The sequence below is a fragment of the Salvelinus sp. IW2-2015 genome, linkage group LG28, assembly GCF_002910315.2.
Source record: "Salvelinus sp. IW2-2015 linkage group LG28, ASM291031v2, whole genome shotgun sequence".
NCBI classification, from domain to species: domain Eukaryota; kingdom Metazoa; phylum Chordata; class Actinopteri; order Salmoniformes; family Salmonidae; genus Salvelinus; species Salvelinus sp. IW2-2015.
Genome location: NC_036868.1, coordinates 7,355,349 through 7,369,974, shown reverse-complemented (window position 1 = coordinate 7,369,974; position 14,626 = coordinate 7,355,349). Strand labels below are relative to the sequence as shown.

The following is a 14,626-nucleotide window of genomic DNA, read 5'->3' as shown; positions in this document are numbered from 1 at the left end:
GGCGGTGTCAGAMGAAGGCCCAAAAAATTGCCAAGGACTCCAGCTACACCAGTCATGTACTGTTCTCTCTGCTACTGCACGGCAAGCGATACCGGAGCGCCAAGTCTAGGTCAAAAAAGCTTCTACCCCCAAGCCATAAGACTCTTGAACAATTAATCAAATGGCTACCCGGACTATTTGCATTGTCCCCCCCATTTTTACACTGCTGCTACTCTCTGTGTATTGTCTATGCATAGTCATTTTACCTCTACCTAAATGTACATATTACCTCAATTACCTTGACTAACCGGTGCCCGCGCACATTGACTCTGTACCGTAATCCCCGTATATAGCCTCGTTATTGTTATTTTATTGTTGCTCCTTAATTATTTGTTATTTCTTTTTTTAAATATATATATATATATATTTTTTTACTGCATTGTTGGATAAGAGCTTGTAAGCATTTCACTGTAAAGTCTACCTACACCTGTTGTATTCGGCGCATGAGATAATAAACATTTGATTTAGGTGCTGACTAACCGAGAGTAAACTGTAAAAAGAAAAAGGGTTGCTAATTATGCTCCAAGACATTGAATGTGTCTAGCAACCAACGTTTCAGCATGCAGTGCCTTCRTCTGTGTACCGAAACGTTGGTMGCTAGACCCATTAAATGTTTGGGAGCATAATTAGTGTGCAACTTAATTTTTATAATAACAATTGAAAATATGACAGGAAAACATGACCATTTCCAATCATGGTAAAGATGAGTGTGAGTATTTCTCTTCATACTAGAAAGGGTCTATGTAGATTGAGATGAAATCTGTCTGAACTGACCTGAGAGAGAGGGACAGTCAAAAAAATGTACTTGCCATCTGCTGCTGGACGCAGTAATAAACGACCGATATAACCTCTGGCCGGGAGAGGGACCGACCAACTTCACCCCTATAGAAATAGAATAGATCATTCTGGTTCTGTGATTATCCCACCCATTAACTGCATTGTCACTGCCTGTCTTGCTCTTCCTATATCAAACTGAACAGAGTGATGTAGACAGGATTACAGCTCCCTGCTCTGTCCCAATGTCTCTCTCTGCATGTCAGCCCTCCCTGTCCTGCAGCCATGCCCTAATTATGAGTAAGATTCAGCTTTCTCTCTCGGTGTAAAACCTGAGCTGTACCCTATTGCTCACTGTTTAGTCATCATGCTTAAAGCTGCTTTAAAGAGTTCCCCCTTAAAACAACCGACTGTAGCATTTTTGTTAAATTCAACTGCGTTGGTTTGACTGCACTGCAAGGACAGTTAGTCCCAAGCAGATTCATAGTGTATACAGTGCCTTCGGAAAGTATTCAGACCTCTTGACTTTTTCCACATTTTGTTACGTTACAGCCTTATTKTAAAATGGATTCAATTGTGTTCCCTCCTCAGTCCACACATATTACCACATAAAAAATCTAAACTTGTTTTTGCTTTGTCATTAACAAATGTATTAAAAATAAAAAACGGAAATATCACATTTACGTATGTATTATTACCCTTTACTCAGTACTTTGTTGAAGCACCTTTGGCAGTGATTACAGCCTCGAGTCTTCTTGGGTATGACGCTACAAGCTTGGCACACCTGTATTTGGGGAGTTTCTCCAATTCTTCCCTGCAGATCTTCTCAAGCTCTGTCAGGTTGGATGGGGAGCGTCACTGCACAGCAATTTTCAGGCRTCTCCAGAGATGCTCGATCAGGTTCAAGTCCAGGCTCTGGCTGGGCCACTCAAGGACATTCAGAGACTTGTCCCGAAACCACTCCCGAGTTGTCTTGGCTGCGTYCTTAGGGTCGTTGTCCTGTTGGAAGGTGAACCTTTGACCCAGTCTGAAGTCCAGAGCACTCTGGAGCAGTTTTTCCTCAAGAATCTCTCTGTACTTTGCTCTGTTCATCTTTGCCTCGATCCTGACTAGTCTCCCAGTCCCTACCGCTGAAAAACATAGATTGATTAGGGGGGYAAACAATTTAAGCTATTTTTTAATAAGGCTGTAACGTAACAAAATGTGGAAAGTCAAGGGGTCCGAATATTTTCTGAATGCACTAAAGCCCTAAGCATGGTTGTGTCTGTGTATTCATAAAGTGTGTGTGTGTAACTGTTGTATGCACGTGTGTGGGTTCTTGTATTGTGGGTTCTTGTATTGTGGGTGTGTGTCTGCATGCACGTGTGCACCATGTCGAACGAAATGTGTGTGTTTATTCGTACTGTGTGTGTGTGTGTGTTGGACCACAGTCTGATCCTGTGTATGCTATGCTGTGCTCCCAGCAGGCCGAGGCGGCTCCAGCTGCCAGTGAGGACGAGCCATGTCCCACAGCCTCAAGCAGCCGTTCTCTCAGCCCCCGCCAGCGCCGGGCCCAGCAGCACCAGAGAGAGCCCCCCAGCAGGCCCACCTTCCCTGCCTTCCCCCACACCGCCGCACCCCACCCCCCTCAGGACGCCAGCCACACAGGCTCTGTGGTGCTCATCATGGTGCTCTCCCTGCTCCTGGCTGCCCTCATCTTCCGCAGGATCTACCTGACCAACGAGTACAAGTTTGACTACGAGCTGTGATGACACTGACCAGAKCTTCCCCAGACCACCTGACCATGACACCCTAGCTGGCAACAAACTGACTTTATCTCTTTACATTGTCAGCCTAGAGCCCTGGAAAACATTCTGTTCATAGAGGGTTAGGCATAGCCTTGGTGACTGTTTCTCCCACTAAGTAAAGAGGGCTTGCGGTCCACCTCCAAGGTGTCTTTTATTACTTTGAATTGACTCTAAACTGTACCACATTTTAAAGAAAGGTCCAAACCTTTATAGAACACAGACACTGTGTGTTGTATTCACAAAATGTCTGAGTAGGAGTGCTGATCTAGGATCAGGTCCCCCATGTCCATATAATCTAATTCATTATGATCTAAAATAAATATAGATCCGCACTCCTGAGGTGCTTTATGAATACGGCCTGTATCTRTACTTTTTATTTTGTCAGGCAGCTGTTTATCATGGACGGCTGCTTGCTCTCATTTAAACAAGTTAATGCTGTATCATATGACTTGTAAACAATGAAGACTATTACATTGATTTGTTTGTCTCAAATAATTAATTGTGCACAGGGAATCAATATGCATAATAAATTGTATACAGATAAGATGCTAATTATTTCTGCTCAAATGTTACGCCATTGACATTTATTATTGGTTAGCCAATTCTCCGGTGGTTTCTACTTTAGCGGCAGCAGATACAGTGCAGCCTTCTATACACATACGTCTGTCAATCTTAGCCTGAGTGTGTTAAAGGAATTTCATTCCTATATGTTCATCAACCAATTCAATTAAAACACTCTGCCCATTCATAAGAATTTGTAAGATACTTATTTGCATAAAATGGACAGAAACCAGTCTCAAAATCAATCAATCAATAGCGTTTATTCTCGAGAGTACTGACCATAGTACAATTTACATCAGGTTATATAATAAAAATGACGTCATAGGTTTTAAAATGTCCTTCCTCCTCTCGGATACAACGGCAGTACAGTTTACAAGCCTTCTTACATTGTCTGCCACCTGTTAAACAATCTACAACCAGCCCAAGGTCTCTCCCCTCCCTGGGTAGAGACAGAATGTCCTGTAATGAACACATCATTCCAGCKTGTCTGATGATAACTCCATTCGTTTCTAACAAGGAACAGACAGCCCTTGTTTTAATACTTGATTAAAATTACACACATTATATTCAGCATTATGATTATAATAAGATTCATACATCCATACAGTAACATAGTACTATTCTGTTTAGTTATAATTCTAAGTCAATAATTTAGTCATTATTCATAAAAATCCCATAACAGAGTGTCAGTTTGTTTCTGCTCTCTTGCCAATTTCATGCTGTTCATACTGTAGGAACCTGGCGTTATCACTGATTGGGTCCAAAGATAGTGAGACAGGGATGAGGCAATAAACCATTGTCAACACAGGCGCTTCAGAAAGGGAGATTATACAAGAAAGAGGCTGTATGACTACCTTTTTGAAGGCCTCACAAGAAATGGATTGGGGACTAATGCAAAGCAATTTAAATATTGTGGTTACATTGTACTTCAAGGAAAATAAAATGTCCAGAGTAAGTCCTCTCTCTAAGTTGTGTTCTCATGATATTTGAGCCATGTATAACAGCTTTGTTCATGTGAATACTGAATCCATTGCAGACAACTTCATGTCTTAAGATGGCATTCACACATCTATCCATCATTTCAGACTGTATTTGAATGCTACATATGAACATTGTATCAGAAAATAAATTCCTTGAATAAAAAAATAAATGTTCATGTGTCACAGTTTACAGATTCTGAAATGTTATTTATTTATTTTCTAGGTCTTGGTGGATGACAAAGTAACACTTAGTTATCCATCACCACACACACACCATTAAGTAATCTGAAGATTTTAGAACACATTTGATATGTGCATACAGAAAGGTCAGGTTACACCATCCAGTATGTGTTCTCTCAAATCTGTATTCTTAGGATATGCACTTGCTGTTGATATGAGACTTGATTCCAAGGTCTTTTACATTATCGGTATATGCAAAGAGCTTTCCCAGTTGTTGCAGAGACGTTTATTAAGCACAGGATCCATATATATATATATACTTTTTGGTTTTTCGAAAGTGCCCAGAAAGCTGTGCGAATTCTGAGTATGTTACGTCACTTGATCGAGGATGCCCTGGAATGTGGTCATGTCATTATACTGTAGCTAAAACAGGGCTGCTGCTGAAGCTGCGCGCGCGGTGCCTTGGTTTGGAGTGCGTTGAAACCAACCGCTGTGGACCAATCAGGGAGCAATAAGCGGGACAAGCCGCTTGGAGTCGTAAACCTATCTGTCGTTGTTACTTAATCAACCGACACACTGCCTCACTACAATGCATGTTACCACACATGTTCTGCTTTAGATCAGAATACGCTACAATGCTCAAACCATTGCGGACGTCGATTAAAGGGATTTCTTCACTCGACGACTTTTGAGTTTTCACACATAATGCTTTATTATATTAAGTTCCTGTTTTTAATTTTTTGCTTGATACTTATTGGAGAATGCCGAAAGCACAAAAGTAGGAAAAGGAGGTGGTCTGGGGCGGTAGAATCTCACAAGCATGGCGCGTAAGTACCTGGATCCTTACCTTTTTTGACAGTTCATCCAAATAGGAGAAAATGGGCGTGTTACATTCGCCACATGTTACTTTCTTCCCATCTCCCCATGATTTTCTTGTTTCATTTGCACGTTCACTCTTTAATTTGCAATTTAAACCAACTGGGGGTCATCATGACATGACCCTCTTTCTTTGGTTAAATTCTGCACTTGTAGACGGACCCTTGCGTTCCGTTTGATTTTAATTTGATTCAATTTGTCACGTTCCAATCATTGATGGCTCGTGTCAGTAATGCAAAACCAGTTATAGTTGTTGACACAGACTATGTAAATATTAGCCTAGGGGTGGTCTGGACTCGATGGGGATTGCGCAACGGGTAAACCATGCCGGTGCGTAAAGATGATCCAGAGCGCAGTGCGCATTGATGGGAAGGATGTAATGGGTGGACCCTGTCTACGCAGAGATGTCATGAATCATCCCTATCTGCAAGTTTCATCATCCATACAATTAATTTGAACCTTGCATCATTATTCTGCATCACACTTCACTGTCGGTTGGGCTATGCTCTGCTTCAGATGACCCATGATGTGTTCCGTCATTATTCATAATCTTATCTGTGAAATGAGAGGCGATCCACATGTGAGGCTGTTCAATGACACAACGCTGTCAAATGCACTTGAAATACAGTAAGGGCAGAACATGTTAATGTAATCTGCGAGATTTAACAGTCCCATGGTGACAAAGGATGAAACTGGGTTCTCCAGACGGTTCTCAGGCTCCCTTGCTGTATTACAAGTAGCCCCCCAATGTCTGTTATTCTTGCATATTGAGTTATAACATGATACGTTTTTGTCCATTACAAAGTATAGGATTACAATTCCGAATCGACCACTAACATGAACCGTGCGTTTCACTATTAATTGCGCAAAATCACAATCACACCAAGCGTGCCTGCCGGTGCCGGTAAAAGTGGTTGTCTGGTGGTTTAATTAGCCAGCCTCCACGCGTTCAATAATTGTCACCCCCTCTATTTTGGGACGTCGTTGAAACTGGCATAGGCCCGCGTAAACGCGTAAATTGAGTCGGATGGGGGTCTATTTGGAACAGAGTTTTCCCTCTCTTCACTGAGCTTTATAACCAAGGTACATAATAAATACAGAATATCGGAACGAACTTCGACCCATGTTATCCTCAACTAACAAACATAACACAAATGGGTTAGATAAGACCACCTTGACAGCAAAGCATAGTAGGTTTCTCTTGATTATTTGAGGGCATGCAGTACACACACACACACACACACACACAAACACTTATGTTGTAAAGTCTGTGTTCTTACTCCTAATCGTTCTGTGCCTTTCATAATCTCACTGTTGTGGTTTGAGGGTCATTTTAAAGGTGGTTGTATGGTTCTCTGTAAGGAGTAAATGGAAACTTTACACTGTTATCTGCCAATCTTTTCAGACATATTGATTGCTGTTTTCTTTTGTAGTCCACTGACTGGAAAAAAGATAGTTGATAACACCAAATCTCACAAGGTGAAGACAGACCACCTGCTGCGAGTTGATGACCATGATTTTACCATGAGACCAGCCTTTGCAGGTAAGGACATAGATCTAAACTAATTGGCTGATGTCACTAAAGTAGACTTCAGTGCCCTCTAGAGCAGGTTTGGGCAACTGGCGGCCCGTCTGTGCCCCCCCTTTTGTAGGATCAACCTCACAAGGTGGGACTGGGGGGGCCAATACAATTTCGCTTAAGGCCTCCAAAAGGCTAGGGCAGGCTCTGACTGCATGTGTGGTTAGAGATGTGGGTACGCAGACCCGCGAGCCACTCCGGCCTCTCATGATGAGTTCAGATTTTTTGTGGCCCCCACCCCCAACAAAGTTGCCCATCCCAGCTCTAGAGGTATTAGGCCTGGCGAAGGGGCACTGATATCACTGGTCAAATTAGGGGTGCAAAACTGTTCCTCCAGGGCCACAGCAGTGTTTCCATGTTTGTTCTCCTTGGGCAATCAGATGTTTCTAGTCTCTCTGAACAATCAATTAGTGGCATTAATGGATCAATTAACTGCCAGGATCAGCTAGCAAGGAATGTTCCTACTGGGCAAAAACTGGTTGAATCAACATTGTTTCCACATAATTTCAACCACAAAACATCTACGTAATGATGTTGAATAAACGTGGGAAAGTGATTGGATTAGCAGAAAGTCATCAACAGGACACTTCACTTTTTCAACTTTTAACATAAATCCAAAGACATGGTAATTTTTTTTGTTGATTTCACGTTGAAGTCACGTTAGTTGACAACTCAAACCAAGTGTAAATCAAAACTAGACTTTGAACTGATGTGCCCAAAGCTGGAAGCTACCAGGATATTATTGCATTGTAAAGGTGTTCTAGCCTGTATGGACATTGTTTTGCGAACAGTAATTAACAGTTTCAACATTTTTGCATGCCGTGTCGCATTATTCAAGTGTGTTAACTTCTGTTCAGCAGGAGTGGGGAGCAGCCCAGACTCCAAGTGCAGGCTAGCAATGAATAAGTGGAGCGTGGAGCAGGCACATGATTGATCCGTGAGACACATTTGACAGAAGTACCGAAAGTAACAAAAAGTCTAGTACTGAACCATTTTTCATGTTCTAGTATCGAAAAAGTACAGAAGTTTCAGTTTACCATGCACCAGTTTAGTTCTGAAGGATGTCAAACAAAGAAAAGGACATCGATGTTCATTAGTAGTCTTTTCATATCAATAACATGACCCCAGTGTCTGGTCTGGAGCGTGAAGTCATTCACAAGCTCTGCTGGGTGACTACTGCATAGCAACCTAGCTGTGCCAAAAGCCCTGGTCTGCCCTAGAAAGCCTATGTAAATTGCAATAGCCAGAACGGCCAAACCAAAAGAATGTAGTCGCCTGTTCTGGGCTTTAAAATGTGTTCATTATGATCAAGTTCGATCCCCACTGTGAATTATTTTTCAAGTTTTCTATGAATCGAGATATTTAATTAAATAGTGACCCATTCTGACTACTCCATTTATCCTCACACCGGACCACGTGCTGACACAGACCAATCACAGGCCGGCAGGCTACGAGGAGACTCTGGTTGACTCTTTCAGGCAGGATGAAAACGGCTACATCGATCATGATCCTATGCTAGTTACAGCCATTTTCACCACAGATAGAACAGTAGGTTAGTTTAAAAAATGTATTGCTTTCACCATGATCTTTAGGGATTTTTTTTGGTGCCATTCAGCCCCATTCAGCAATATAGCGTGCTTCAAATTCAAATATTTCCCGGGTCCTACATTTAAAAAAAAATTATATCTGTGAGTGGGACACACAGCCTTGTGTCCTGGAAGAGAGCACTTTGGGAGATTCTAAAAGTCTGTCTCATACATTTTGAAAAGCTGACTTGTGTAAGCATCGTGACGTCTGTAAAAACGGTATTAATTTGGGTGGGTGATGTGTAGTGGTAGCTGTGTTTTCTTCCCTAGCTTCAAAAGGAAGCGGCCGTACAGTGTTGCTAATGAAAGCCTCTTACACTACTGCTTCCCACTCGCTGGAGGAATGTTATCTGACTGTGTGACGCTGTGACATGCCAGCAGGGGGTTTCTCTCCACACTGGGGTGGAGAAATCCCACTGTGAAGGAGCAACTGCATTGTCCCATTGCTCATAATAAACAGCTTTGTGTGACATTGTTATCACAAAGAACAGGCATTTTCACAGAGAGAGAAAAGTTAATTGTTTGGTTAGAATTAGGACTGTGCAAATGTAGTTTCTGTGGATGTTTTTTCAGAGACAACGAGTGTGTGAGATTTTACATTATGAATACAGTGCTCTGCAGGTGGGAAGGCCTTTATGGGGATAAGCCTTCAAATATCCCCAGCATAAAGGTTAGAGCTATTCCCATGTGTTTCAGGTTAAGACTGTAGGGAAGCACCCCCGCTGCTCAATAACCATTTCAACTTTTATAAATAGCAGGCAAAAGAAGATTCACTTTTATATCCATGCAAGTTGTCTGCATAAAATCAACAGGAATATTCCATTTTGCAGATCGTTGGAAGTTTCTGGTTGGTTTCTGGTTTAGAATCCACCATCTAAACAATGTTAGGATATTGAGACAAAGATTTTTCTGTTGTAGTGAATCTCATATTTGTCATACGGTACATCAAGTTTCACTTTGCTGTGTTCACCTATAAATGGAAGTATTAAAAAATATGTATAATAATCTTCCACCGGGTATAAAACCCACCTGAGAAGTATATAGACCATTCATGGCTTAATCACATTTGCATTACACAGATTAATCAAATTTGCATTATGGTTTTTGCATCCCCCCATTTCATTCCTATGATTTCGAAGAACATCCGCCAAAGCCATCCCATCAATCGGATTTCTTTCAGGAGTGAGCAGCAGTGTCTAATGCATGGGCTTAGGTTAGTGATCTGGCCAGTGATAACCAATAGTAGATTTAGAGTTGCTAATCCATGCAAAGGGGAGCACTCCAGTGTTATTCGGTGAAATAGATACGGGCTATTTTTCATTCAGCATACTGTATATGTCTCTTCTAGACATTATATGACCGCCACGTGCAACACTTGAATTTCTATCTATTTAAATCAGACATCTAATCCAGTGGAGGCTGCTGAGGGGAGGCTCATAATAATGTCCAGAACGGAGAAAATGGATTCAAACATCTGGAAAACATGTGTTTTAATGCATTTGATACCATTCCACAAATTCCGCTCCAGTCCTTACCACAAGACCGCTCTCCCCAAATAAGGTGCCATCAACCTCCTGTGATCTGATCTGTGATACTTGTAGCTTGAAATATAGTGCCTTCGGAAAGTATTCTGACCCCTTGACTTTTTCCACATTTTGTTAAGTTAGAGCTTTATTTAAAAATGTATTAAATATATAGATTTTTTTGCAATCTACACACAATACCCCATAATGACAAAGTGAAACGAGTTGATTTTCTATTTTTTGCAAATGTATTACAAATAAAAAAACAGATACCTTATTTACTTAAGTATTCAGACCCTTTTCTATGAGACTCGAAATTGAGCTCAGGTGTATCCTGTTTCCTTTGATCATCCTTGACATGTTTCTACAAATTGGAGTCCACCGGTGGTAAATTAAATTGATTTGACATGATTTGGAAAGGCACACACCTGTCTATATAAAGTCCCACAGTTGGCAGTGCATGTCAGAGCAAAAACCAAGCCATGAGGTTGAAGGAATTCAAATCAAATTGTATTTGTCACATGCTCCAAATACAACAGGTGTAGTAGACCTTACAGTGAAATGCTTACTTGCAAGCCCTTAACCAACAACGCAGTTTTAAGAAAATACAACAAAAAAAGTAAGAGATAAGAATAACAAATAATTAAACAGCAGCAGTAAATAACAATAACGGGGCTATATACAGGGGGTACCGTTAGAGTCAATGTGCGGGGGCACATTGAGGTAATATGTACATGTAGGTAGAGTTATTGTCCGTAGAGCTCCGAGACGGGATTGTGTCGAGGCGCAGATCTGGCGAAGGGTACCAAAACATTTCTGCAGCATTGAAGGTCCCCAAGAACACAGTGGCCTCCATCATTCTTAAATGGAAGAAGTTTGGAACCACCAAGACTCTTTCTAGAGCTGGCTGAGCAATCAGGGGAGAAAGGCCTTGGTCAGGAGGTGACCAAGAACCCGATGATCACTCTGACAGAGCTCCAGAGTTCAGTAAAATGCACATGACAGCCCACTTGGAGTTTGCCAAAAGGCACCTAAAGGACTCAGACCATGAGAAACAAGATTCTATGGTCTGATGAAACCAAGATTGAACTCTTTGGCCTGAGGGTGCGGGCAGCAATCGGTTGAAGAGCATGCACTTAGTTTTACTAGCATTTAAAAGCAGTTGGAGGCCACGGAAGGAGTGTTGTATGGCGTTGAAGCTTGTTTGGAGGTTTGTTAGCACAGTGTCCAAAGAAGGGCCAGTTGTATACAGAATGGTGTATACATCTGAATGTCCTTCAGTTGCCCAGCCAGAGCCCGGACTTAAACCTGATCAAACACCTCTGGAGAGACCTGAAAATAGCTGAGCAGCGATGCTCCCCATCCAACCTGACAGCTTGAGAGGATCTGCAGAGAAGAATTGGAGAAACTCCCCAAATACACGTGTGCCAAGCTTGTAGCGTCATATCCAAGAAGACATGCAACTGTAATCGCTGCCAAAGGTGCTTCAAGAAAGTATTGCATGAAGGGTCTGAATGCTTACGTAAATGTGATATTTCCAGTGTCGATGATAGCATGTAAATCTCGGTGGGGAATTTTTTTTAAAGAAAGTGGGATGCACGCCAGCAAAGCCAGTACACAACACAACATTAAACAATACATGAATTGCACTATAACGGCGACAAACGGTGCCCACAAACTGTTAGGGCCTACATAAAGCAGTCCCAACATCTTACCACTGCTACACCTGGCTATCAGCGGAGCCTTGTCTGGCGTCTAGCAGTGAAACAGTTCATTCAGCCTCATTTACTGCCTTTTGAAAAAACATAGCTGATATGGCTGACTTGCTAAAACAAATGTGGCTTCGACTGACAATTAATATGTGGAAAATATTGCATAATGGCACGACAAGCTGTTAAGAGGCAATCTGTAATTTCGATTAAGACATTAATGAGCGAGCTAGGATGGATGTAGTCAATATAACTATTTGTTTAGAACTTTTGAAATGTACAGCGATAGAAATCAGAACATGGGCTGTTCTTACAGTGTTCTCGCTGTACACCAAGTCAGAACCGCAGGATAAATAAACAGGGCATATAAGCAGGCAATGAAAGCTCTTACAAAATTTGATGATTACATTTCTCTAAAACAGGTTATAGGCTACATGTGCACCACCAAGTCAGAACAGTAGGCAAAATGAAGAGGGCTAAATAGACCAAATTATTAGGGTGAGGCACATGGGCTACTAACAGCTTACTACACAACATACACTTAGTATTACTTTCTTAGCTACAGTATACATATCTCCCTGGCATATTACATAATTTATGCAGCAACATCTCACCTTGATGTGAGTCGGTCCTTCGTGGCCATCAGTCTGGCATTCTCTGGATTTATGGTGCTTCAAGACAACTGGGAACTCGGGAAAAAAACAAGATCGAATCATGATGACGTACGTCATTGATCTTCAAGTCGTAGCTCTAGAAAGAGGCCCGAGTTCCCGACTTACAATTCCTATTTAGATGACCATTCCGGAATTCCTAGTTATCTTGAACTCACTGAAGTCAAGTTAACAGTTGTTTTGAGCATGGCACAAATCTTGCTTCATTGTCAGCATGGCCAATGTTGAATGTTTATCATTTTAAACTTGGAAAAGAGACAATCCCAGATTTGGGACCATACAGCCACTCCACTGAATAGCAGGCTAGTGATTACTTTGCAGCGCTTGCAGTTAGCCACTGTCACTGATTCCTTCCAAACCACTCATTGTTGAATTTGCGATTTCCAGCTTGTTGTGTAATGTTTATGTCCAGTGGCTGATGAGCACCGATACGTTTTATCTATAATTTCTCGTCATTATTTCTCTTCAAATGATAAGGATTAAAAATGATTTGCCAGTAGATTGTCGACTTGATTCATGATGATGACTGCTAGCTAAGATTTTGAAAGTATGATGTTGACAGTCCAATCAAAGCTACTGTAGATATAACGTGATTTGACGTAATTTTATCTGTGGCCAATGACCTTGAGCCTTGGATGGACACTTCTAATGTAACTCTATGGCAGCACCCAAGGGGCTTGAATTTTCAAGGTCTACCCTTAGACTTGGCTGTGAAGTACTGTCCTGACGAGTGACAGAACACTGAGCTAATCATGGCGCAACTAGAGAACATTACCAATACCTACGCTCCGTATTTTCCGCTAGCTGCCCCACCACCACAGAAAGCACTGACCTAGGCTGAAACACCTGCATTTTGGAGCTGCCTTACTCAAGAAAGCTAAAAAGAGACCATGTTTGTATGCAGCTTTATTAACTTAATGATTTTATTTATTTTTACATTGTTTGCAAACTGATATGTGACACTTATTAATGCCAAAATAACATGCAAACAGGTAAGCTCAAAACAGGTGGGTAATGACGGGTCGCCACTGGATATTTCAGTAGTTTTTTTAAATACATTTGATAAAATTTCTAAAAACCTGTTTTTGCTTTGTCATTATGGGGTATTGTGTGTAGATTGTAGAACAATTTAATCAATTTTAGAATAAGGCTGTAACGTAACAAAATGTGGAAAAAGTCAAGGGGTCTGAATACTTTCCGAATGCACTGTACATAGAATTCGCACTGATATAGGACCAGGCCTACTGTAAACTGCATTATTGCTGAGCATGGACATGCCAAATGTTGTCAATAAGCAAGATTCAATTCACTAAAAAGAGAGCAAATAATTCAAATCAAACAACTTGTTTTAAATAGGCTATGTCTAAAAACCCTTACAGACACCATAATTGCTTCCCATGGGCATATAATATTAAAACAACGCACATCCAAACTTTTCACAGTAGCTGGACAAAGATCCAGTACAAATAGAAACTGCTCCCAAATAGGCCTGTGTTTTATGAACATAATCGGAATCATTTTACAGATCAGATCGCATTCACACATCTCCAGAAGTTGCATTGCAAGCGCGCCACGGACATTGTCACCATAAAACATTCTAATACGTTTGGTTGTAATAAAATTCTACAAAAAACAAGCAAGTGTTTTCTTTATTGTGCATGTCCAAAACGGGACCTTAATGGCTAAAATAATGTGGGCCTGCCTACAATGCATAGATAAAAAGGGAATGTCAGCTCACTGTTTTACTCCTCTTAAACTTAATATTTTAATAGAGCTTTGGTGATTAATATTTATATCCAAGCGGTCTCAAGAGCCAAACCCTTTATCGACAGTCTTGACTACTTGTAATGCCCGAGGTGTAGTGGATGAACAGGAGTCAAACGCAGGAGACAGAGAGTTCAGAGTAGCGTTCCAAATTTATTTCCCCACACGGGTGCAAACACGACGCTACTCAAAAAACAAATGCTTCACCACAAACAAAGTGAGAAACACGAAAATCACCAACCAACGTACACGTACCCTGACACACAAGAATGTACAGAGTGTACACACAACAATCCCGCACACCCAGCAGGCCGGGCTGCTGGGTAATAAAGCCCCACAAATCACCCTAACCACAAACAGGTGTACCTACTCAACAAAAAGGGAGGGGGAGGAAAAGTCAGTAGCAGCTAGTAGGCCGGTGACGACGACCGCCGAGCACCACCCGAACAGGAAGGGGAGCCACCTTCGGTGGGAGTCGTTACAGTACCCCCCTCCTGACGCGCGGCTCCCGCAGCGCGCCGACACCGGCCTCGAGGACGACCCGGAGGGCGAGGCGCAGGGCGATCCGGATGGAGGCGATGGAAATCCCTCAACATC

The 14,626-nt window shown here is 41.8% G+C and overlaps 2 protein-coding genes across 2 annotated transcripts in view; both read left to right on the top strand.

Moving 5' to 3' along the window:
• LOC111954415 (ubiquitin-conjugating enzyme E2 J1) overlaps positions 1-4,331 on the top strand; it is a 50,081-nt gene extending 45,750 nt beyond the window's left edge. Inside the window, exon 8 of the mRNA XM_023974153.2 lies at positions 2,277-4,331. Coding sequence (XP_023829921.1) covers positions 2,277-2,561 — 285 coding nt within the window. The 3' untranslated portion in view covers positions 2,562-4,331. The remainder of the gene's footprint in view (positions 1-2,276) is intronic.
• Positions 4,332-4,659: 328 nt separating this feature from the next.
• The window catches only part of LOC111954097 (gamma-aminobutyric acid receptor subunit rho-2), a 36,935-nt gene continuing 26,968 nt past the window's right edge, over positions 4,660-14,626 (top strand). Inside the window, exons 1-2 of the mRNA XM_023973591.1 lie at positions 4,660-5,148; positions 6,631-6,740. Coding sequence (XP_023829359.1) covers positions 5,027-5,148; positions 6,631-6,740 — 232 coding nt within the window. The 5' untranslated portion in view covers positions 4,660-5,026. The remainder of the gene's footprint in view (positions 5,149-6,630; positions 6,741-14,626) is intronic.